General features: G+C 40.0%; 3 protein-coding genes across 5 annotated transcripts; 2 read left to right on the top strand and 1 right to left on the bottom strand.

Moving 5' to 3' along the window:
- The first annotated feature begins 331 nt into the window (after positions 1-331).
- Positions 332-4807, top strand: LOC145134169 (protein tesmin/TSO1-like CXC 5). Of its 2 annotated transcripts, XM_079069059.1 has the most exons (8): positions 332-543; positions 707-1121; positions 1617-1724; positions 1825-2002; positions 2079-2554; positions 3374-3468; positions 3571-3924; positions 4361-4807. In XM_079069059.1, exons 2-8 carry the CDS (start codon positions 733-735, stop codon positions 4534-4536), a joined length of 1776 nt encoding a protein of 591 aa, XP_078925185.1. In that variant the 5' UTR covers positions 332-543; positions 707-732; the 3' UTR covers positions 4537-4807. The 2 variants fall into 2 exon arrangements, with proteins under 2 accessions (XP_078925185.1, XP_078925184.1); XM_079069058.1 differs by having other exon boundaries at positions 332-1121.
- A 1480-nt stretch (positions 4808-6287) lies between these two features.
- Positions 6288-8097, top strand: LOC145133889 (putative protein ABIL1). Of its 2 annotated transcripts, none has more exons than XM_079068841.1 (8): positions 6288-6484; positions 6574-6656; positions 6853-7000; positions 7101-7200; positions 7284-7320; positions 7392-7522; positions 7765-7814; positions 7926-8097. In XM_079068841.1, exons 1-8 carry the CDS (start codon positions 6371-6373, stop codon positions 8013-8015), a joined length of 753 nt encoding a protein of 250 aa, XP_078924967.1. In that variant the 5' UTR covers positions 6288-6370; the 3' UTR covers positions 8016-8097. The 2 variants fall into 2 exon arrangements, with proteins under 2 accessions (XP_078924967.1, XP_078924966.1); XM_079068840.1 differs by having other exon boundaries at positions 6291-6484; positions 7756-7814.
- LOC145133887 (subtilisin-like protease SBT6.1) lies at positions 8016-11998 on the bottom strand. The gene is made up of 9 exons (XM_079068839.1): positions 11288-11998; positions 11084-11212; positions 10854-11006; positions 10469-10770; positions 10126-10389; positions 9009-10053; positions 8442-8942; positions 8322-8376; positions 8016-8223 (listed from the first exon to the last, which is right to left on the bottom strand). The coding sequence occupies exons 1-9, from the start codon at positions 11864-11866 to the stop codon at positions 8144-8146; spliced, it is 3108 nt and encodes a 1035-aa protein (XP_078924965.1). The 5' UTR covers positions 11867-11998; the 3' UTR covers positions 8016-8143.
- Positions 11999-25399: the final 13401 nt, after the last annotated feature.

The raw sequence follows: 25399 nt of genomic DNA on the forward strand, positions 1-25399 counted from the left end.
TTATAAGTTTATCTAATATTTATTATAATTATTCGATCAACATTTGTTCACCAAAGTTTTATTCCGAATGTATTTATTAAAAAAAATTATTATTATTATGAAAATATATGTTCACTATGAACAATAATCATCTAATTTATGACATAATCTTTTCTTAATTCTTACATGGGAGTCGTATGAATCAACGTACTGGAATCACCAATTGACTCCGAAATCAAGCATAGCCGTTGGATCAAATGATTCAACCATAGCCATCCGATGGGAATACCAAGACATGATCATACCGTCGAATATTTACAAAATTGAATTTCAAAAGCTCAAGAGAGGGAGGAACAAAGCTACGAAAGGAGAAAGCCTCTATTTTGCTTCTCTTTAGTTTTTCCCCCTTTTCGATTTTTTTCATCTATTTATCACATCCAAATTAATTACGTCTTTCATCACAATTACTGGCTTCCTATGTTTTCACGACGTTGCGTGGATCGGCTTTCTGCTGATTTGAGGCAAATCTTTGACGAATTCAAGCTGTGAATCTGAGCTGTTGGAGTTGAGTGATAGAAGCTTTTGATGTTTTTTTTTTCTGGGTTTCTCTCTGGGGTTGATTTCTTATTCCAATAGTTGTTGAATTTGGTATCAAATTGGGAAATTTAGTGAACGAATTTGATTGTTTCTCCCTTTCTTTTTTCATACACAAGTTTTTATTCAGCAGACAATTTGAAATTTGGATAAGTAAGAATGGAGAAAGGTGAAGGCGGAGGGGATTTGAATTTCCCTCCGAAAAAGACTCAAACCGAGGCTGCAGCGGCAGCGGCTCCGACGACATCGACGGATTTCCCGGCGGCAAAGAAGCTCGCGCGCCAGCTGGATTTTAATAGTGTTGGTGGCAGTGGCAGTGCATCAGTTACGGCAACCACAGTTGTTTTCCCGGACCATCCTCAACGGCTGATGGCAGGACAGATGCAACAGCCACCGCCGTCTCCGTCACAGCCAAAGCTGCCGCCGCCGCAACCACAACCACAACTACATCCTCACCCACAGCCACACCCTCATCCAATACCGTTGAATCCATCGATGCAGCAATCTCACGCTGCAACCACTCATCAACAACCACCTATAAGGCCTGTGTAAGTATCCTGCATTATGACTAATCAAAACTCCAATTAAGTAGTTTCTGATTCAATATATAATTTAACATTAAAGGGCATTTCTGATTGATTCTCTTTAGTTTCCCTGCCTCTAATATTGCTCCCCTTAGGTTAAGAAATTTGATTTTGATGATTATCCCTCATGCTACATTTAGGATTAAAACATAAACTGCACACAGTACACACACTGAGGCCCTGAATATTGTTAGATTGAAAAACTATATCTAATAACCAATATGCATTTTCATTCTGCATTTGGGGCTTAATTTCAAATGCACTCATACAAACTTCTACCTTCAAATTTATAACAAGACAACAGAAATAACATAATGGTGATGTAAAGTTTGCTACAAAATCCATATCGATTATTCCCTTTCTCTTTCTGCATTTAATGAGGCTCTTTTCTTTGCTAAAACAAAGCCTCAACATTGTCTTATTAGACTTTAAATAAAAACTAATACTTTCCCTTTTCAGGAAAATCGAATCTCCAAAAGCACGTCCAAGACAAACTGTTGAAATAAAAGATGGAACTCCAAAGAAACAAAAACAATGCAACTGCAAACACTCACGATGCTTGAAGTTGTAAGCATATTAAAATATATATATATATATATATATATATATATATATATATATATATATATTATTCCATGATACATTTCTAATATGTTACATGTTACAGATATTGTGAATGCTTTGCATCTGGAATATATTGTGATGGATGCAACTGTGTAAACTGTCATAACAATGTTGACAATGAGAGTGCAAGAAGAGATGCAGTTGAAGCAACATTAGAACGAAATCCAAATGCATTTAGACCTAAAATTGCAAGTAGTCCACATGGAACCCGTGATCATAGAGTAAGTGTTTTGTAAAATTACAAAACTAACCCTGCATCAGTAAGTAACACTAGATCATTATTCTTATATATTTCAGGAAGAAGCAGGGGAAGTAGTTGTGGTATTAGGAAAACACAACAAAGGATGCCATTGTAAAAAATCAGGATGCTTAAAGAAATACTGTGAATGTTTTCAAGCAAACATTCTTTGTTCTGATAATTGCAGATGTATGGATTGCAAGAATTTTGAAGGAAGTGAAGAAAGACACGCACTTTTTCATGGTGATTCAGCTAATAACATTGTTTATCTTCAACAGGCGGCAAATGCCGCCATCACCGGAGCAATTGGCTCCTCCGGTTATGGATCACCGCCAGTTTCCCGGAAAAGGAAGGCTCAAGAACTCTACTTTGGTGGGGCCATGGAAAAAGATTCATCATCTATTCATAGGCTTCCACAATTTCAACAAATGAATCATGTTAAAGCTTCTGTTCCTTCTTCTTCAATGTCTCCTCTTCTTCTTCCACCTCGTGTTTCTAATGTTGCTCCAGTGGGCCCTTCTAAATTTACATACAGGTATGTGAATTCATGAAATAGCAATGTAGTTTCATTTTTTTGTTTATTATTGTTTTAAATTGGTGGATATTATAATGGGTTAATCTCAAAAAAGACCTTGTATTTTGTGTTTTTTCTGGATTAAACCTCAAAAAAAAAAAATTTGCCGGAAAAAAACTGTGTATTTTTTCATTTTTCCTGATTTGGTCCTTTTAGTCATTTTTTGTCCAAATAAAGGGAAATTGTCAGAAAAGTTCCAATATTTTCGGAAAAGTTTCACTTTAGTCCCAATTTTTTTTTTTGAACAGAAAAGTCCCGATTATTTCATTTTACACGATAATTTGTCATTTCCTGTTAAAAGAAGAAAAAAAAAGGATTTTTTTGTTAATTTGAGCCAAAATGAAATAATCGGGACTATTTTGTTAAAAAAATGAATTTTGGGATTAAAGTGAAACTTTTCCTAAAATATTGGGACTTTTCTGACAATTTCCCCCAAAAAAATTGTAAAATGTTCGGGTTTTTTCGAGAAAAACTAAAAAAGTTGAGGGTTTATTTGGAAGCATTTAGAAGGTTCAAGGTTTTTTTAATACAAAGTTGTGGGCTTTTTCAGAAAAAATGAAAAAATACAAGGTTTTTTTCAGACAATTTTTTTTTTGAGGTTTAATCCGGAAAAAACACAAAATATAAGGTTTTTTTTTTTGAGATTAACCCTATTACAATCAACAAATTAATGAAAGTACATTGTTGCTTCTTGCATTTATACATGTTTATAAAATCTTTTAAGTTGCAATGTTTTTTTTTTTATAAAACTAACTATTTGATAAATTGTTGAAATTGAAGGTCTCTTTTAGCAGATCTTATTAGACCAGATGATATAAAGGAGCTTTGTTCTGTTTTAGTGGTTTATGCAAATGAAGCTGCAAGAATGCTTGCAGGTAATTGTAAGAAAATAGCAATGTATTTTCATTTATTATAAAATATAAATATCTTTACATTCTTTTTTAAAAAAAAAGAGTTTTTTATTTGTAAAAATACAGATGATCAGAGAGAAAGCTCAACATTAAAAGAACCTGAAACTGAAAAAGTGGTGGCAGATGAACCTTCAAGTGGGGCCCACAATGATGATGATGAAACGGGCCTAAATGGGTCCAGTTCAGATGGGCCAGATGGGTCAAAAGGGAGGCCCATGTCTCCTGGAACTTTAGCATTGATGTGTGATGAACAAGATACGGTTTTCACTGCTTCAAATTCTATACCCGGTGGGGCCCACGTGCCAGCTCAGCTGCCAAATGGACAGGTGGTGACTGAAACATATGCTGCTCAGGAGAAGATTGTCTTGACAGCTTTTCGGGATTGTCTTAATCGCCTCATCACTTTTGGAGAATTGAAAGGTAAGTTTGATTTTTTGTCAAATGTCTGAAATACCCTTGGATGAAATTAGGAAAATCTTGTTTCTCAAATGTTCTACCAAAATTTATAATGGGAAGTTCTTAAAGATTGCAGCTTTCTATTTCTGGAGTTTTTGGATCGCGTTTGTTTTCATTGTTTATCAAATGACTAAAATACCCTTGAGCAAAATTAGGAATCTTGTGAACCAAATAGAAATTCCCCAAACTAGTTAATGGTATAATGAGAAATTTCTAAAGATTGCAACTTTCTCAGGAGTCCATGCTTTTGATTGATACTTTGTTTTTGGATAGTGTTTCGTTGTTTGTCAAATGTCTGAAATACCCTTGGGACAAAAATGGAATCTTGTAATGATAAACAATGAAAAGATAGCTAATTATTACTTGTTGAGATTCTAACTTGATTTCCATTCTTCTACAGAAACACAATGTTCTTCATTGGCTAGAAGTGATTCAGGAGGTCAAAGTCAAATGGAAAGTCAACATGAACAATTCAACAATGGCTTTGAAAACAATGGAACACATATGAAAATCCCTTTTCGTGCTGAAAATGGAGAATTAAAATTAAAACAAGAAAAAGAGAGAGAAAGATTTTGAGTAGAAAAGAGAGTAAAGCTGCATCTTATAAGTAGTGTTAGGCTATTCTTTGATGCAGAGATGGAAATTACAGTTTGCCCCCCTCCCCCATTGTTAGATTTACTAACATGAATACTCTTAATTTTTATTTTTTAAATTTAACATAGTTTTTTTTATTGATGAATATTATAGTTGAGGTAGGTTTTGTGATAGTGAAAGTGTAATGTAATATGTGGGTGTGATCTTTGTGTATACTGTGATGGATCCATGGAGTTTTTTTTTTTTTTTTTTTTTTTTTTTTTTTTGTTTTTTTAATAAATATCAATTTTTAATAAACATGAGAGTTCATCATATAGACATTGTTCTTTTGTTGAAAGAAGAAAAATGTTGATTGTTAATTATTTTATACAAATACTTCCTTTCATTTGTTAATTAATGGTCACAATGATCTTTTTTCTTTTTCTGCTTAAGTTGTTTTTTTAAATAGTTATTGTGGTTTGCTTCTATAAAGATTAGGGTTGATGTTTAAAAAGTTAAAGTTAATTTCATGTCTTAATCAATATCAAATTATAATGACTACTACATTAACAACAACTTCTAAGTAAATTTGGAGAATAATTCATTTTTCCAAACCTTAAAATGATCGTATGTAAGATAGATTCTGATTTTAACAACCTTGAGTGAGAGTACAATTTTAAGAAAAGAAGTATATTTATGTAGATTTAATTGAAATCTTAATAGCTTATTTAGATAATGTTGGGATTTGCTTATTTAAAACAACTTATGTTTTTTTTAAGTGCTTACTAGTTGATGTGTAACTTACTAAATCCGAACTTAGGAGAAAAAAATGTTAGATTAGCTTATTCGATAATAAAACACAAAAAGTTAACAAGTTTTTTGTATTGTTTGTGAAAAAAACGGAACTGTTATTGTATAAATAAACAACTACCCACATCACCTTAAACTAAGTATTTAGGTTAAGAACATCTTCATAGATTAAGATTGGTTGTCTATTTATACTTTTAATAAATAAATAAATAAAAACCATTTGTAAGCATAGGTAACATACATGTGGTTTAGCATGGCAACTCGAGTTGTTTAATCTTCCACTAAAACAACTACATTCTCTCTTTAATATTTAACTCCAACTTTAGAACTTCATATATAAATATAATAAATAAATATATATGTAAGACTAGAAACCTGACTGACTTCATGTGAATTTCCTGCATCTTTGCATATAAAATTTGTCTCACTTAAATATAAAATTTCCTAAAACAAAATCTATAATTTAATGGGTTTTAACTAATTTTTTAGTCTAATTATAGATCTTTAAACCTAGGATGTGTTTGGATATGACAGAATCCAGAAATCTAGATCACATTCTTCTTGTCTATTTGAAATCAAAATACCAAAAAAATAATAAATAATCCGATTATACATCTACAACAAACAAGAAGTATTTAAGCATGTACAAAAAAAATTAAATTTTATTATTGAATTTAAGACTTATTAGTTAACAATATGTGTGTGTGTGTGTTTTTTTTCTATATTTTTAGTTAACTGAATTTTTTGAAAAACCAACTTATAATTTCTTAATTACTAGAGTGACCGAATAAAAAGGGTATCTCTGGGAATAACACAAAAGATCACGGGAATGAAATGAAAATATAAAAAAAAAGTTTGTTATCGTTCTTTCTATATATTTCTGCCCATTAAGTTCCCCATGCCTTTTCTGTTCAAAATAAAGAATCTTATATTCTTTATTTATTTCTTTATATACACACACATACCCAGGTGTTTCTGTGTGTGTTTTTGCATGTTTTTACTATTAATATAACCATTAACCAATCAAATGAAGAAAAAAACCTCAAAGAAAATGAAGAACTCATCCCCATCTTCTGAAGATCATAAACAAACCCCACAATCTGAATCAGAAAACGAAGCCACTTTCAAGAAATCTCTTCAAGTTAGTCTATAACCCCAAAATCTTGTTCTTTTCATAATTCGATTGATTTTTGTTTTGAAATTTTGAATTTTGATTTGTTTTTGTTGCAGGAGTTGAAAGATTTGTGTTCACAGCTTCATCATGCAGCAGATTCCTACCAATCCACTTTCTTAAATTCCAACCAAAAGCAACTGTAAGCAACTACATTCCGATTTTGACTTTTCTGAGTCAAACTTGTTGGATTTCAGTTCTAAATTCTATAAAAAATATTATTTTTAGTTCGGAAAGACAACTTTTAATACGATAGCAGAAAGTTTGAGCTAAAAATACTAAACATTCAACGTATAAATTGGATTTAAAAATCAGTAAGTTTGACTTTGACTTTTCAGAGTTGTAAAGAACACGAAGGAATACATACAAAGTGCCTTGGTGACTGTTGTGGATCATCTTGGATCCGTTTCTGCTAATCTGGATCACCATTTGTCTAAAACGTGCTCAATAAATCAAACAGAAGTCAAAATCAATTTCTTGAATCAAGTGAGTTATGTATTATGTATTTATGTTTTAATAGCATTTTGAAAGTTGTACTTTTTTTATGTTCAAATTTAATTAAAGTTATTCTTATTTTACGAAATAGAAACTGTTGACTTGTCAAGACTATTCTCATAAGATTGCTCTAGCTAAAGTTTCCTCAAGAGAGAATATTCTGAGATACAACTCTCGTTATATAAAACCACGTAAGATTCTATCTTTTTCTTTTTGTTTTATGTTACATGTTATCTGTTTATGTTTGTCTGACATAGAGTTATGTTTGAATCAGCTGTTTCAAATGTTTTGAAATTAAATCAAAGCTTCAGGTATCATATTTTTCTTTTCCCTATTTATTTATTTATTTATTATAGCATATAACCACCTATGTATTTTACAGGGAATCCGAGAGTCGAATTAGTGCAAAAGATATAAAAGGAAACGATGAATTTAAGGTAGATGAAGAAGTCCCACTTTTCTTGTACACTTGCAATAGCTACAAACCCTTGTGTTCATCAACGTCTGTTCGAGGTATCTAAACCTTAAAAAAAACAAATATTTCTGTCATTTTTTTCTTGTTCTAAATCTTTGTTACACGTAGCACAATGGAACACACCATCTTAACTTTTTATCCTATCCTTACAAAAGACATTAATGCCCTCCATGTCACTATCATCAAAAACAGTCATGAAAAACTTGTCTAGTCCCCTCTTTGAGCAAATAGCCCTAAAAGTCTCCTCGATTTACTTATTTATTTATTTCAGTTTTTCCAGTTCGAGATAGCCTATCTGTTCAACCAAAATCTCAATCTTTTCAATTACAGGTGATTTATGTTTCCTTAATTTCTTATAAAACATTTTCTTTAATTATCCTCATATATATCAACAAATATAACAAACTAATCACTATCAAATTCCTCCCAATTTGTTTGTAGGACAAAAGTAAGAATAGACGGGGTATGTTATTCATGAAGTCGCGACCAAATAACGAGATATTATCAGTATGTGGAAGCCGAAGAATATGATTATTATTATTATTATTATTATTATTATTATTATTATTATTATTATCATTAGCATCATTCCAAAATTTCATAATCTTTTCATCTATACATTTGCAAAAAAAACCATTTCCATGGTTAAAAAAATATGTTTATCTACTGGATCCAGATACTTTCCTTCTTCGACGCCTTTTCTGTCGAATTTTACATAAACTTGTTACAAGAAAAACCCCTGAAACAAAAAATGAATAATAATTAGGTCATAACAGAAATTAAGCTCACATATATAATATATATATATATATATTCCTATAAATAAAATTCACTCACCAAAAACAGCAATCATACAAGGTACAAACCACTGATTTGGAAATATCACAAGAGGCTGCATATAAAATTACACTTTGTTATTATTGGTAAAGAAATAAAAGGCAAGTTTGAGATTCTTACATCATCTGAATACAGAAAGTTGAAGAATTTATTCCCCGAAAATGAAAAACTCCTTTTGTTCTTGAAACCTTTTTGAATAGAGTAATCAGATGAAGAGTTTTTTAAACCACTACCCAAATCAATAGCCTGATGACCTGGCAATCTATGGTTTCTTCCTCTAACTTGCAACCCATACCTCTTTGTTCCCCACACATCAAACCTCGAGTCATTCCGACACACCAATTCCTTTCCGATCACTCCGGAATACATTGAGAAATTCAATTCCGTTCTTCTAGAAGGTAATCGTTCATCACCTTCGTTCAATGATTTTTTCAGTTTCACTGAATTGGAAAACAAAACCGGATCTTTAATGTTTTTGCTTGTGAAATCCAACATTTTTGTTAAAAGCCAGAAACAATCTTTCACCATATGACTGGAATCCAAACAGTTGGAATCACCATATACGCCAATTCTACCCTCTCCAACTTCCGCTACTCCAAGAATCGCTGCATCTCCATCTCCCTAAAATTAACTCGTTAACATAAGTTCATAATCTCAAAAAGGGTAAAATAGTAAATTCACATGTACCTTATCTGTATGCGCATTACCCGCGCTATCAAACAAAGGAAACCGATGCAAAAACCCACCTTTTGGGAATTTAACAATGTTACTTCCCGATGCATACCTACACCTATCATGTTCGATTTTGATATTTCCATTGAGAATCCGATCACCAAATGCGATCCCAAATGGACCCAAAAGCTCGTTTATGGCGGGTATATTCGCGCCACCTGTCACTGGGGTCCACCAACTCCGTGTATTGTCATCGAAAAATCTCATCTTTGTGATAGTGTCGACGTTATACCAATCACCAAACACCACCAAACCCAACCCGCTAACCACAACATCGTCTTTTAGCTTTCGTATCTCCTCTTCAAAATACTCGTCTTCAAGATCCACCATTAACAAACTCCCGTAATTGTTCGCGTCAAAGCAAGTCAACGGGGATCCAAGCGTTTCAATAAAGTAACCTTCTTCTCTTAAAACGTTAAACATGGAATGAAAATTCGTATGCAAATGATCTCCATGCCAATCGAGAATGTCGTTATGAACGGATAATGAATCCCTAGGGACATACCCGGGTGGGTATTTTATATTATGAAATTGATCGAATAAAACCCGTTTTGATCTCACTGGAGTCGGAATCACTTTAAGCTTTAGATGTAACACGCACGTGCTGTTTTGGAAGGTGGTTTCTCCGGTCGCCGGAGGGGAGTAGATATGAGCCACGACCTTCCCGGAGATGTCGCCGGAAAAGTCAGATCCTTCTTCTTTGATTTGGAGGTGTAAAGCGAGGTAGCCAGTCCATGGCCAGATGATGTCGGAGTAAGTAAAACGGATGTTGAGGAGATTACCTTGTTCAGTCGCCGGAATCCATGATGGTGGAGATGAGAAGTAGCCGATTACTCCCATTCCGTTGAGGATGGTGGTGTTGAAAAGCACAGGCATGCCGCCTGCGTATAGGGGTTGTTGGCAGAAAGGCCACGTGTATGGGCAGTCTGTGTAGTCAAGAACATTCGGGAAGATTGTCGCCCGAGGCATGTAGTTTTTCAAGATTTCATATGATTCTAACCTGTTATACCAAAAAGATAGTAAAAAAAAAAAATACGACTTTTTGCTACAAAAAAAATATATAAAAACTTACAAATTAACCCTTCCGGAACCCTGTTCATACATATTATGACCAGAAAGCTTCACAGCACCTTCAACTAGGGTTTGCTTCATGCTTGCAGGATTCAAGATCTTCTTTCTTTCACTTTCAGGGATGACACTAACAAGAAGACACACAACACCAGCAACCACAGGACTTGCTACACTTGTTCCTGATAGTGTTCTACATCCTGTTCCTATAGCAGATCCTCTGATATTCTTCCCATATGCAACTACATCTGGTTTTACACGTCCATATCTGTAGTAAAGATCAAATTTTATAGATTTTGATTAAATCTTTGATCATTTAACTAAATATATGAAAAAAGATGGAATACCCATGAGGGATCTCCCAAGTGCTCATGCCACGTGATGAAAATGAAGCAATGTTGGAACTGTAATCTATTCCACCAACACCGATTACATCACTTTGATCAGCAGGGTTGTTTAAAGTGCCATAATATGGTCCATCGTTGCCAATTGCAGACACCATTATAATGTTGCTTGCTGTTAATTCCCAAACTTTCTCTACAAATGGAAGATCCATGTTATCAGGACCACCGATGCTTAGGTTCAAGACATCCATGTTGGTTGCGATTGCATAGTTGAATGCATCAAGAAACCATGATGTGTATGAAACCTGCAATAAGCTGAATAGAAATTTATGACTCTTAACATAGTTTTGAAGATGGAAATGATGAGGAACTGTAGTGTATGTGTTACCTGTGCATCTGTAAACACACGGAAAGCGTAAATCTCTGTATCTGGTGCAAACCCTAGACATTCTGTGTTTTCACCAGCAATCACTCCAGCAACAAATGTTCCATGTCCGAGATTATCGTTTAGTGAATTCTCATTTGTCCAGTTTGTGCGTTCCTGAAGTTGCGAAAGTGAAATAAATCTTTGGATGACGACAAAAAGAAAGTCATGGAGTTCACCAATGGCGATGATACCTTTATATTGCGGAAATGAGGGTGATCAGAACGAATTCCAGTATCAAATATAGCCATCTTTACTTTTGCTCCAGTGTACCCTTTTGACCAAAGTGCATCTGCTCCAAACAGGGATGTAACTTGAGATTTCTGCATCGAAAGTAATCAGATCACACCATGATTGCCATAGAAGGAACTATGGATTCAAATGTTGTTGATATTTACCTGAGATAAAAGCTGTCGTTTCCACTCAATCGTCTGGTTAGCTGTCGTGGCTGCAGCGACGAAATCTTCACCATCAGTAAACGACATCGACGTGAAGATCTTCCCAGGTCGCTTCTTCCCATCTACAAACGCCCCAACTCGCTCATACCTTTTCTTCTTCATTCCACCAAGCAAGTTCCTTAAATGGTAACTCGAATCAACCCTAACATCTTTCACCATCTCCAGTGTCTCAAACTTCCTAATAACCGAATCAACAGCGTCATCGTCGATGGAGACGACTCCAAAATCCGTGGGGAATTTAGAAGCAGGGTTGTTTCTGTTGATCCATTCCCACGAACACGAGTTGTACGGTACTTCATTGGCGTTATGTTCGAGATACGCCTTGTGGTCTTCCGCTTTCTTGTATTGGATGAATCTGACAATGTAGTTCTTGCGAGTGATCGGTGGTGGTGGTGGTTGTAGTGATGGTTTCGGGATTAGGGTTTGGTTTTCTAATGGGTTGTTGAAGCGGTAAATGGAGATTGAGATACAGAGGAAGATGAATGAGAAATTGAATTTGGGGGTAAGGATCTTCGTCATGATGACGCTCTGGTTTAATTGATTTGGCGGGAAAGATTCCTCATTGATAGTTGGATTTGAAGAATTTGTTTGGACATGGAATGTCGTCTTCTTCAGTGCCTTTAACTGTATATGAAAATTGAAATCGATGGAACTTTTTCGAAGTTGTTAAACAAATCCAAGATGAACTTCGATTGTTTCAGCTTTTGTCCGTTTTTTTTTTTTTTTTTTTTTTTTTTGGAAACGAGCTTTTGTCCGTTTAATAAATGTTTTCTTTCTTCCAATTTTAGCCAAATGGTTTTCTTTTTTAATTTGGAAAAATTAGTATAAAATACATTATAAATTAGTTGAACCTTGAAGTATTGGTTTCTTACGACCTAGGGATAGGGATGACTAGATGAGTAGTTTGTATCAAATCTTGATCTCGTATCGGTTCCGTATCGAAACCAGTACCGAACCGAATTTAAAATATAAGACGGTACTCGGTATTCTAAAATCACAAAATTCGGGACTCGGTACTGTCGGTACCAATACCATTCCCAATATCAGTACCGATAATGTTAATTCGGTATGATATTCGGAAAATCCATATTCTGAAATCGGAAACAGTATCAGTTTCGTCTCACGCTCATCCCTATATACGACCCGTTCAATTTATTTGTTATATTTTATCTTTTTTAACTTTCATATCCCACACTCATCTTCTTTTATCACTCACAGCTCACTAAAATTTCAATTTTTAAATAAACACAAACTAATTAAAATCATTAAAACTAATTCATAAAATATTAAAAATGGTTATTGACATAGAAGCACAATAATGTTTTCCATTTGGTTTTTAAAGGTCTTTCAACTAATTTTCATACCCCTGACCCCACTAAAGTGACAAACTACGTGTCATTTACACCTTTTTTGTAACATCACAATCTTCAGGTATGGATTTAATAGCTTAATATTTATATTTTCAGGGCAACTCGATGAGTTGGAAGGCTCCAACTCGTCGTGTAGAGGATATAATGCCCGCATATCTTTCAATGTCTACTCGACGAGTTGGAAGGCCCCAACTCGACGAGTTGAAGGCTGAACATGAAAACCCTAATTTTTAGGGTTTGCACCCTATTTAAAGGCCTTAACTCTCACTGTTGGCCTCCTTCATCGCCTCCTTGTCCAGAGAAAAACCCTAGTTTGTGCTTTTGCCCTCATTGTGTGTGTGTGTGTGAGAGAGAGAGAGAGAGAGAGAGAGAGAGCTTAGAGAGTGATTTTTGGTGCTCTTTTGGAAGGAACAAGAAGCTTGAAGAAGTTGGCTGAAGGGAGAGGCTGCAGATCCGGTGTTTACTCTGTTGTGGCAACCATTTTAAGGTATAAAGTCGATACCTTGACCCCTTATTGCTTAGATTTACTTCTATGAAAAGATATTGTTATTCTTGGTCCATATTGGAGTCATTCTTGGAATGATGCATTGTTTGAAGCTGCCACTTCAGATCTGGATGTTTTATGGCTCATTGAGTCTAAAGTTCCAAGCTTTATCAAGTATTGGCCCTCCTTCATGCCCTAAATCCCTTGATAAGCCTTATTTGAGTGTTTTAGCCCTTTGATGCCATGCATGGACGTAAAGTTAGCAACTTTATGTGGTATCTCAGTCCTAGGGGACCAGATATATAGTTTGGGGTTTTGGGTTTCGCTTGGAAGTGTCTGAATGCATTATGTAACATCCCAAAATTCAAGACCAAAAATTTCGTTTTTAGTTTAACGATTCATAAACAAACAGTATAAAAACATTCATAATAATATCTCATGTCAAAACCAAAGTGTCAATAATCAAAACATATTATCATAAAACCATATCAGAGTGTAATCCCAAAGATCTCATGTGCGGAAAACATAGTGTGATGCGCTGCGATCAAGCCGACTCCTTTCCTTTGAAAACGAAGTACCTTAAACCAAAACTGTAAACCGTAAGCACAAAGCTTAGTGAGTTCCCCCATCATACGACATACCACATAATGCCTATCCCTCGGTATCTTTCAACCGGTATCCGACTGGCATGACTGGGAGTTGGGCTCCCCTTCGGTATCTTTCAACCGGTAACCGGGAACTAACCTCCCCTTCGGTATCTTTCAACCGGTAACCAGGAGCTAACCTCCCCTTCAGTAGCTTTCAACCGGTAACCAGGAGCTAACCTCCCCTTCGGTAGCTTTTAACCGGTAATCGGGAAGCTAACCTCCCATTCGGTATCTTTCAACCGGTAACCGGGGACTATTTCACCCCCTACCACTACCACATAATAACATATCATAGGCATACTGATCACATAATAACATATCATAAACATACTAATAGACATGCATGGGTTCTGTCTACCCCTTCGGTATCTTTCAACCGGTAACTGCCTTCGGTATCTTTCAACCGGTAACCGGTGACTATTTCACCCCCTACCACTATCACATAATAACATATCATAATCATACTGCTAGGCATGCATGGGTACTGTCTACCCCCCTTCGGTATCTTTCAACCGGTATCCAGGGTCTATATCCCCCTACTACTAGTAACACATATGTCATAGCATTTTAGCATATAAAGCATATCAGATAGTGGCATACCAGACAATTATCACACAAACAATTATCTAACAAACAACTCCTACTAGTGGGCCGACATTGTGGCCTTAGACCCACTTCTACTGGAAGGTAACTCACCTCACACTGCTGAAGTCCCGCAGACATAACCATAAGTTCTTGGAGTAACATGCTACATTACCCCATCTTGGCTTGATTCAAGCCCAAGGCCCAATCCAAAGGCCCAAAAGTCAAACTGGGAATCAAAGCCCAACATATGGCCCAATTTTCAAAATTGGGCCCAAACCTCTACATGGTCTTCCCCAAGGCCCAACCATATAGTCCAGTCCAAACATGTGGCATTACAATGGTCCAACATCTCATAATCATCAAGGCCCATCTATGGCCCAATTTTCCAAATTGGGCCCAAACCTTCATATGGGCCTTACCCTAAAGCCCATCTAAATATTCTAGTCCATATGATCACTCTCGGATGACCCATTGTTGGCCCAATCACCAAAACCCAATAGAAAGGCCCAACACATAGCCCAAGTGAAATTAGGGTTTCACATAAAATGACAATTAGGGTTAAGTGTTTCTCACTTAACCCATTAATGACTTAATCCATTAAGTCCATTACTCTACTGGGTAAATTATATAATATGCTCGGGTGTAATTAATAATTCAATTCCAATGGCCCAACATGGGTCCCGATAAGTCCAAGGCCCATATATCCAAAATTAGGGTTTTCTAAACCCTATTAGGGTTTCCAACCCAATCATAGTCCAATAGGCCCAAAACTAAATCTTTAGGTCAATTAGGGTTTCACTAGGCCCATTAGGGTTTCGCTAGTCGAGCACCACCCACTACCACCTCGGGTAGTGGTGGTCAATGGCGGCTCACGGCGGCGGCCACCACCTCACGGTGGTGGTTAGGGTTCTAGTCCAATCGAGTCCAAGTATCCCAAAAGTAATCCAAACACATGCAAAGCACACCACCACCCAACACGGCGGCTGGTGGCGGCAGGAGGCGGCTGCCACCACCCTACGGTGGTGGTTAAGAGTTTTCTTTTCATTATTATAGCCACTATTACAATTTTACAATGAAATAACCCAAAATAAACACACACACTCAAAATAATCACACACACACAACCACCCTTGTGGTGGTAGCGGGGTTCTTCTTCGAATCACCGGCCAAGAAACGACCCTACATCCCTTACAAGTAAAACACACGCACACTGTAACATTCTGTTTATTTAATAAATAAGTAGATAAAAAAATTGATGAACGAATGGTCGCCCTAAATCGATATTATTTAGTGGATTGTTGGTTTTGGGGAGCCAAATGTTATAAATTGGATTATTCGGGGGCTAAAGTGTAATTCTGGGATTTATTTTGTGAAGATTTTCAGAAGTCAGGGGCTGCTTGGTAAGATTGGGACTTAAATTGAAAAGATATTGAAGTGATGAGGGCTGCTTGGTAATTATTAGGATTGTTTATGAAAGGAACTATGGAAGGGAGGGCTAAAGGGTAACTTTCGGAGTTAAATTGAAAACAAATGTTGTGGGGAGGGACTGAACTTGGTAAAATGTACAAATTTGAATAAACACGGGACTTTAAACCCGTTACCTCCCATTCTCACACTAACCCTAACCCTACGTCCTTATACCACCAACCGCCATCACCATGTGTGGCATCTTCAGCCGCTACCTTGAGAAGCTCCAAGACAGCCGCATGCCACCTCGCTGTGGAGCACCACCACCCTAGCTCTACTGCCGGAGACGTCGCGGCAGCCGGATAGACCTTTGAGAACCGTCGAAGTCGTCGCAAACGGCTGGAGAGGCCACCGAGATGAAGGACAAGGCCGTGAACGAAGGAGAAGGTCGTGAACGATGGAGCTGAGGCCGTGAACGACTGGAGGGCTTCGGAAAAATGAAGAAAACTCATCACCACCACCTGTTGCCGCTGTTCCGCCACCCGCTGCCGCCGTTCCGTCGCAGCTAGCCACCATCTCGGGTGGCTATGGGCTTTCGGGTGCGTTTGGATTGATGTTGGAGTGCTTTTGATGTTGTGTTGGCCCAAGAACATAGCTACCACCATGTTGTCTCGGCCACCACTAGGGTGGCTGTGTGTGTGTTTTATGAGTATGTGTGTGTGTGTGTGTTTTTTGGATTGTGTTGTAATGTGTTGTAATCGGCCGAAATAATAATAAAAAGCTTATAACCACCACCGTGAGGTGGTGGCTGCCGCCTCCTGCCGCCACCAACCGCCGTGTTGGGTGGCGGTGTGCCTTGTTTGCGTTTGGACCTGTTTGGGATGCTTGGACAACGTGGGCCCAATGAAACCCTAATGGGCCCAATGAAGCCCTAATTGACCTAAATGCCCAACCACTTGATTAATGGGCTAGTATTTGGGTTGGAAACCCTAATTAGGGTTTGGAAAACCCTAATGCCATGAAACCCTAATTTTGGGATTTATCGGGACCGCACGGGAATTATGTATTAAACTTAAAATAATAATTAATAATCATGTGCAAATTAACCTAAAGCAATATTGGACTTAATGGATTAAGTCCTTAATGGGTTAAGTAGGAACACTTAACCCTAATTGTCATTTCATGAGAAAACCCTAACTTCACTTGGGCCTTGAGTTGGGCCTTCCCATTGGGCTTTGGTGATTGGTCTATTGATGGGCTTTAGGGTGAGGCCCATGTGAGAGACTTGGGCCCAATTTGGAAAATTGGGCCATAGATGGGCCATAATTGGGCCTTTATGATTATGTGATATCAGGCCATGGGAATACCAAGAGTTTGGACTGGAATAATTTGGATGGGCCTTAAGGAAAGACCATGTAGAGGTATGGGCCCAATTTGGAAAATTAGGCCATATGCTGGGCTTTGGCCCATTACTTGACTATTGGGCCTTTGGAGTGTGAGTTGGACCTTGGGCTTGGAACCCAATTATTAATTGGGTATTGTTTGATGTTGACAGTTTGGGAACCTGTCATCCAGCAGCTAGAGTTTTATCGTTGGGACTTCAGCAGTGTCAGGTGAGTCTCCTCACCATACCAATGGGTCTAAGGCACCAAGGCCGGCCCATTCAGTTAGTTGTAGTGTTTATTGTAGATTCACTACTGTTATGTATCATATGCATGTATATGTCGTGCCTCTCACCAGGTTGACCCGGAAGGGTGCCGAGATCTCCCACAGAGATCAGGAGTTTTCTGGGATTGGCCGGCTACTATCGGAGATTTATCCGAGATTTCTCCAAGATTGTCGTGCCTCTCACCAGGTTGACCCAGAAGGGTGTTGCTTTTTCATGGGGTCTGGAGCAGCAGACCTCGTTTGAGACACTTCGCCAGAAGTTATGCGAAGCCCCTGTGTTAGCCCTCCCGGAAGGGATGGAGGATTTTGCGGTGTATTGTGACGCATCGATATCGGGGTTGGGTGCTGTGCTTATGCAGAGAGGGCATGTGATAGCGTATGCATCGAGGCAGCTGAAGCCTCATGAGACGAGGTATCCCACCCACGATCTGGAGTTGGGGGCCGTGGTGTTCGCCCTCAAGATCTGGCGTCACTATTTGTATGGGGTTCGGTGTACCATATACACGGACCACAAGAGCTTGAAGTATTTGATGGATCAGCCCAATCTGAACATGCGTCAGAGAAGATGGTTGGATGTGGTAAAGGATTATGATTGTAAGATCCTGTACCACCCGGGCAAAGCTAATGTGGTAGCCGATGCGCCGAGCCGTAGGGCGGAGAGTGCCCCGATTCGAGGCACTTGTATGAGGTTGTCAGTGATGACCCCGGTGTTGGACACCATTCGGGAGGCCCAGGCAGAGGCCGTGATACCGGAGAACCGCAAGAGGGAGCGGGTGATCGGGCAGGTGCCCGAGTTCGTTACCGATAGTCGAGGGCTGATGACCTTTCAGGGTCGGATTTGGGTGCCGCATGCAGGCGGGGCACGTACCATTTTGATGGAGGAGGCGCATAGATCGAGGTTCTCGATCCATCCCGGGGCCACGAAGATGTATTTGGACCTGAAGAAAGATTATTGGTGGCCCTGTATGAAGAGGGATGTTGCGTGGTTTGTTGAGAGGTGCTTGACCTGTCGCAGGGTTAAGGCCGAGCACCAGCGTCCGCATGGCAAGTTGCAGCCGCTTGAGGTTCCCCAGTGGAAGTAGGAACAGATTTCCATGGATTTCATCACCAAATTGCCAAGGACCGCAAGGGGTGTCGATGCAATTTGGGTGATCGTCGACCGGCTGACGAAGAGCATGCGTTTTCTTGCTATCAATGAGAGCTCTTCTGCTGAGAGGTTGGTAGAGTTGTATGTGAGAGAGGTGGTATCGCGTCATGGAGTACCAATCTCGATTGTGTCTGATCGAGATGTACGTTTCACTTCCAGGTTCTGGAAGAAGTTCCACGAGGAGTTGGGTACGAGATTGCATTTCAGTACCGCCTACCACCCACAGACGGACGGGCAGAGTGAGCGGACGATTCAGACGCTCGAGGACATGCTTCGAGCATGTGTGTTGGACTTCGGGGGAAGTTGGGACACGTACTTGCCGTTGGCTGAGTTATCCTACAACAACAGCCACCATTCTAGTATTGGCATGCCTCCCTTCGAATTGTTGTATGGGAGGAGGTGTCAGACTCCCATTTGTTGGGGAGAGGTAGGGCAGCGCGTGATGGGTAGCACTGAGATAGTGCTTCAGACGACAGAGCAGATACAGCAGGTTAGACAGAGGTTACTGACGGCTCAGAGTCGTCAGAAGAGTTATGCGGATCGGCGACGATCCAAGCTGGAGTTCCAGGTGGGAGACTTCGTACTCCTGAAAGTATCTCCTTGGAAAGGAGTGATCCGATTCAGGAAGAGGGGCAAGCTGGGGCCACGGTACATCGGTCCATTCAGGGTGACCGCGAGGGTGGGCAAGGTAGCATATCGGTTAGAGCTACCTGCGGAGTTGAGCCAGATTCATGATACCTTCCACGTGTCCCAGTTGAGGAAGTGTATAGCCGACGAGTCGGCGATGGTACCACTGGAGGATATTCAGGTGGATGCGAGCCTGAATTATGCGGAGAGGCCAATCGCGATCCGGGATCGGAAGATCAAGGTTCTGAGGAACAAGGAGGTGTCACTGGTGCAGGTCCAGTGGCAACATCGGAAGGGGTCCGAGCTGACCTGGGAGCCAGAGATGGAGATGCGGGAGCAACATCCGGAGTTGTTTGTCGAGCAGGACTTCGAGGGCGAAGTCTGATCCTAGTAGGGGAGAATTGTAACATCCGGATTCCCAGGTATCCTATTTTAAGTATTTTATATTGAGTTTTAGAGGGGGGACTCGGCGAGTAGGCGCCCAGACTCGCCGAGTTGGATCGCGATGTGTTGGCCTGATTTAATGAAGGACTCGGCGAGTCCATTCGTGGACTCGGCGAGTCCACGCTGTTTAATGAAACCCTAATTCCTCGGGTTTGGGACCTATTTAAGGACCCTTATAGCCACCATTTGCGGCTACCAGACCCTTGAGAGAAACCCTAATAGTGCTTGAGCGTCTGAGAGAGAGAAGAAGCCATTATTGGACCTTTGTGGGTTGGTTTTGCTAGAAGAAGTTGATTCCAGCTTAGAGGAGGCCAAGGAGGTTGCACATCTGTGGTTTTCAAGCAAAGGGCATCATCTTTGAGGTAGCATATCGATCATCTTTCTGTTTTGTTAAAGAATCCATGGATTTAGGGTTTTCTATACCCTTTATTGGGATGATTTGTTGGAGATATGGTCCCTTATCATGTTTAGGCTTCAGATCTGGACCCATAGTGGTCCAGAGAACCTTATCCATCTTGCTTTATGATGAGATATGAAAGAAATGGACTTAGGATGTTGTATTTGGGGCTAAATCATCAAGTAGAGTCATTTGGGCGTTGCATGAGTATCAAGTTCGAACCTTTACGTGTTTATTGAGCTTGGGAAGGTTAGATCTATGGATTAGAGGAACAGATCTGACCTCAGAAGGTCATTTGAGTGTGAGCATGGAATGAACTCGCCGAGTCCATGATCAGACTCGACGAGTCGAGTCGGGTTGCCCCTTGACTCGCGACCTGTGACGACCCGTGGAGTATAAGGTTGACTCAGCGAGTCAAGGGAGGACCAGGGGCGTAGAGGGCAGGCGTGTACTCGCCGAGTCACCCTAGTGCACTAGGCAAGTTGGGTCAAAGTTGACCGTTGACTTTCGTTGACCTTAGGGTTCTGGTCAAGGTTGATTCAGGAGAGTTCAGGGAAGGGTAGAATGGCCTTCTACCCAGTCTGTAGAGATGAGATCATGAGAGAGTATTGATCGAGAATGTTATTTGAATAATAGGAGGAGGCTAAGTCGGGACGTTGAGCACGAGAGGTTATCCGACTTCATTGAGGTGAGTCTTCTCACTATACTGTACCTGGAAGGGTACCTATGTGTGATCGGAAGGTCTTGTATGCTATGATGTATGTGCTATATGCGGTTATGTGATATGTATGTGTTATGTATGCTATGAATGATAAGGACCGGAAGGTCAAGATGATATGTATGTATGTGCTATGTATGTTACGTATGGTAAGGACCGGAAGGTCGAGATGATATGGGCCGGAAGGTCAAGAGGGTACAGACCGGAAGGTCTACCGGAATTTGGGACGGAAGTCCCCTGAGACACATGGATCGGAAGATCCTACAGAGTTGTGGCCTGGAAAGGCGTATGTGGGCTATGTGGTATTTTGGGGAACTCACTAAGCGTTTATGCTTACAGTTGTTGTGTGATGTGTTTCAGGTACTAGCGAGGATCGCGGGAAGGTGCCGGCATGATCCGTACACACTTATGGAGTTTATGATATCGAGATCTTGGGACATGTTTTGTTATGTTACAGTGGATACATTATGTTTTTATGATTATCGTGTGAATGAATGTTTAATTTTAAATGAAAAATTGTTTTGAAAAATTACGTTGTTACATTTATGTAGCTGTTATAGCTAATGTGGATTATGTGGTTATGTGGATTGTGTGGGGTATGCTCTGGGGAACTCACTAAGCTTCGTGCTTATAGTTTTGTTTATTGTTTCAGGTATCATCGGTTTGGAAAAGAAGGGCTCGGATTGATCGTAGTGTACACACCCATGTTTTTCCGCATTGAATGTTTTTGGGATGGACTCTGATAAATGTTTTAATTAATAATGTTTTGGAAGAAACGATATCTATGTTTTGACTATATTAAAATGAAATTGTTACCCTTGATTTTTGGGTCATTACAAGTTGGTATCAGACCCTTGGTTTGAGGGATTCGGGTATACCTTTGGGTGTGTATGAACTCAAACTGAGGATCAGTAAAGTTTTAAAAAAATTTCAAAAGAAAATGTTTTCAAGGAAAATGTTTTCTGAGACAAGAAAGGGTGTGGTGTATGCAATCAACCGAGCTCAAGTAAGTTTCCCCAGAATACCCACATATGTTGTCTGTTATGACTTGGTTTATGAATCTGTGAATCGCATGCTAGTTAGGGCTAGGGGAGATGCATGTATATGTTGTATGAGCTGGTAGACTTGCATGCTAGTGCTGAGTAGTCAGCAATAGTTTCGCCTGATATGTGGTGCTTGTAGCCTTGGGAATATTTGATGCCATGCTGGAATGAGAATGATTATTGGTATTAGTAACTGCTACGTGTATGCTTTTAAAATTGTATACGGTTAGGATCTTATAGCCTTAGAATAATTGATTTGGCCTTATTTCTTGTTCCTTGTCTGGTTGTGTTCCTAGGATAGAGTCGATTATTCGACAGTCTATTAGATCCTGTTCTGTGTATAATTTGCATGCATAAGGTAGCCAACAGTAAGGATGGATGGATGTGGATAGCACGAGTTGCGATATGTGGGTTGGATGTTATATGATAGTCCTTTGGATCGGAGTGCTACTGCACAAATGCTGCTTGCTTTGTGCTTTGTGGAACTCTTGAGTGATGGGAGTCAGCCACTAAGTGGATATGACGATATCCAGGAGGTGGATGGCTGGCATCATGGGGAGTTCTTCAACAGCTGATGGAAGGGTGAGGTTGGGGACCTAGAAAATCCCAGGATATGCTCCAGTGAGTTAGTGGGGCGGTTCGGTGAGGTTGGGAGCCTAGGGGGAGCCTAGGAGGTGCTTTGGTGGATATTATGTTGCTGTTTAGCGAATATTTGGTGCATCAGTAGGGTAGGTGACTTAGAGTATTCGGGAGGATTGGTGAGGGAAGTATGGATCGGTGTGGAAGGTAGTATGGGCCCGTACTACTGAAAGCACAGGATCCATACTCGAATCAGTGAGAGTCTTGGAGAATCTAAGAAACTGATGGGAAGGGGAATTCTTGGTTATGCTCCGATAGTGGGGATAGCTGCTTTGCCAGATGAGGATTAGCACACATGAGGGAGGACGAAGGTTTGGTCCCGGCTCCGGTGGTGAGCCAGGTAGCGGAAGGACTGTCAGGATTTTGAGTTCACCTTGGATCTCTTGTATCATGAGGAAAGGATTGATTGTGTGATCTATTGCACTTTCGGGATTAGAGACTATGTCTTGGGGGTAGCTTGTAGCCCGGTTTAGAGTAGAGATTGCTTCAGCTACTGTAGTTCAGCCGTGGACGATAGAGCTGGTGAGTGTGCCAGGGTGCGAGACCCTGAATGATATGATTTGTAGAGCTCGAGAGCAGGGATTGATTTGGAGCACATTGGGAAGAGGGGATCGGATCAGGTACATACATTGGAGGGTCCCGGAAAGGGACCCAAGATTCCAAGTCAGTTTTGAGAGGCCAGCAAGGCCAGATTTAGTGCGGTACTTGCGGGAAACTGCACGAGGGAGTTTTCGTTTCAAGGGTTTTAGTAAGTGTATCTCTGGGTTTGTTGCCCTTTTTGTGTTTGGACTATACATTCAAGCATTCGTCATACGCCATTTGGATACCGTGAGTTACGGGGTGATTAGTGAAAAGTTGTTTCCCTCTTTGCTGGTTTGGAGCGTTCAATGCTATCTGGGTATAGGGTCGAGATCGGTTTAGGGACATGATGCGGAAGGTCTACAGACAAGATTAGTGACTCAGCCATTATGCCTAGGGTCGGCTTTTGGAAGCGCCAGGGGAAGTGGTTTACTGTTGAGGCTTTGGTTTGGGCATCGGTTATTTGGACTTCAAGATATAGGTGGGGCATCATTTCAAGGCGTCTGAGATTATTAGTCTCGCTGGGATTCGGGAAGTGTTTGTATGATCTTTAGGAGTTGCGTGGTCCTTGGGGATTTAAGCCCGTAATAGAACACTCGCACGGACAAGAAACAAGTTGTTAGCAGTTGGTTATTAAAGAGTAAGAAGGATCGGGAATCCTTCAAATCTCATGTATTGCGAAGACTTAGTCGAATCTAAGTGGGGGAGAATCACGCAGGTATTCAGGACAGGGACAGGTATGAGACCGGGATGGGCTTCTCGTCCTCATCGAGGAAAAAATGGTGGCCCAAGCGGCTATTTGGTTTGAGGTTTGTGCGAGTTTGAAGTTCGGTAAAACTCCCCAGCGTGTGAACCACGTCTTCTTAGGGGCTTGATATCAGAATTTGGAGAAGCAGGTTGGGACTCCAATCATGAATCGAGTTCAGTTCGGGTGATCGGTTGAGTGTGTGATTGACTCTGCATGCGTTCTGAATCGATAGATTAGGGGTAAGGTATTGGGCTACGGTTGTGTTAGGATAAAAGTGTTGTAAGACTACGGGGGAGTTGTAGCATTCACTAATGGTCAGTCAGGATGAAAGTGTTGTAAGACTACGGGGGAGCCGTAGCATTCACTAATGGTCAATTGGTATGGAAGTGTTGTAAGACTACGGAGGAGCTGTAGCATTCACCAGTAGTCAGATAGTGGGGGAAGTGTGGAAAGACTGCAGGGTAGCTGCGACATTCACAGATTCGTTCGGATGACTTAGGCCAGGGTGGGCCAGTTTGCAAGGTTGTGAGTAGGTCACAACATAATTGGAATCAGGAAGCGGTAGGTTGAAGGAGACCGGGTATGATGTAAGACTACAGTTATTCTGGTAGCATTCACCTTTTTTGTGTGTCGGATTCAGTGGCGACAAATTGTCAGCCTATCACGATCGGATGATCATAAGGATTAGATAAGCCATGAGTGGCGGTATAGATAGGGCAGTTATTGTCGGACGAGGTATCCTTCAGAGGTCGTGTGGGACTGCTGAGTGTGTTTTGGCTCAGCAATCGGTTAGATGTCCGTTATTTCGAGGGATTATCTGAGCTTCGAATAGATATAAGTGTACTGCAGGGAAATTTGGTATGTGACTCTATTTTCTAGGGGGAACCTCAGGTTATCAGAAGTTGCGTAGTCAGTTAGGAGATAAGTGTAATGAATTCGATAATGATTGGTGTGGGCGGTCTGTCAGGGAGACAGACCCTCTCAAGACTTTGGAAGTCGAACGGAGTAGATATGATCTTGTTGCAGGAAATTCGTTCCTCTTTGGGTTCTAGAACCTTGCGAAGGCTGGTCACGGTTACCCTAGGAAGGCTAGGGTGTGCCCAGGATTGTGACCATATCGCCTAAGTTGTCGGGCGAGTAAGGGATGGTAAGGAATGATTTCGAGGTCGAAATCTAATTTAAGTGGGGGAGAGTTGTAACATTCTATTTATTTAATAAATAAGTAGATAAAAAAATTGATGAACGAATAGTCACCCTAAATCGATATTATTTAGTGGATTGTTGGTTTTGGGGAGCCAAATGTTATAAATTGGATTATTCAGGGGCTAAAGTGTAATTCTGGGATTTATTTTGTGAAGATTTTCAGAAGTCAGGGGCTGCTTGGTAAGATTGGGACTTACATTGAAAAGATATTGAAGTGATGAGGGCTGCTTGGAAATTATTAGGATTGTTTATGAAAGGAACTATGGAAGGGAATGGAAGGGAGGGCTAAAGGGTAACTTTCAGAGTTAAATTGCAAACAAATGTTGTGGGGAGGGACTGAACTTGG

Source organism: Lactuca virosa, chromosome 8, assembly GCF_052849685.1.
Source record: "Lactuca virosa cultivar CGN04683 chromosome 8, Lactuca_virosa_CGN04683_v6, whole genome shotgun sequence".
In the NCBI taxonomy this organism is placed as follows: Eukaryota; Viridiplantae; Streptophyta; class Magnoliopsida; order Asterales; family Asteraceae; genus Lactuca; species Lactuca virosa.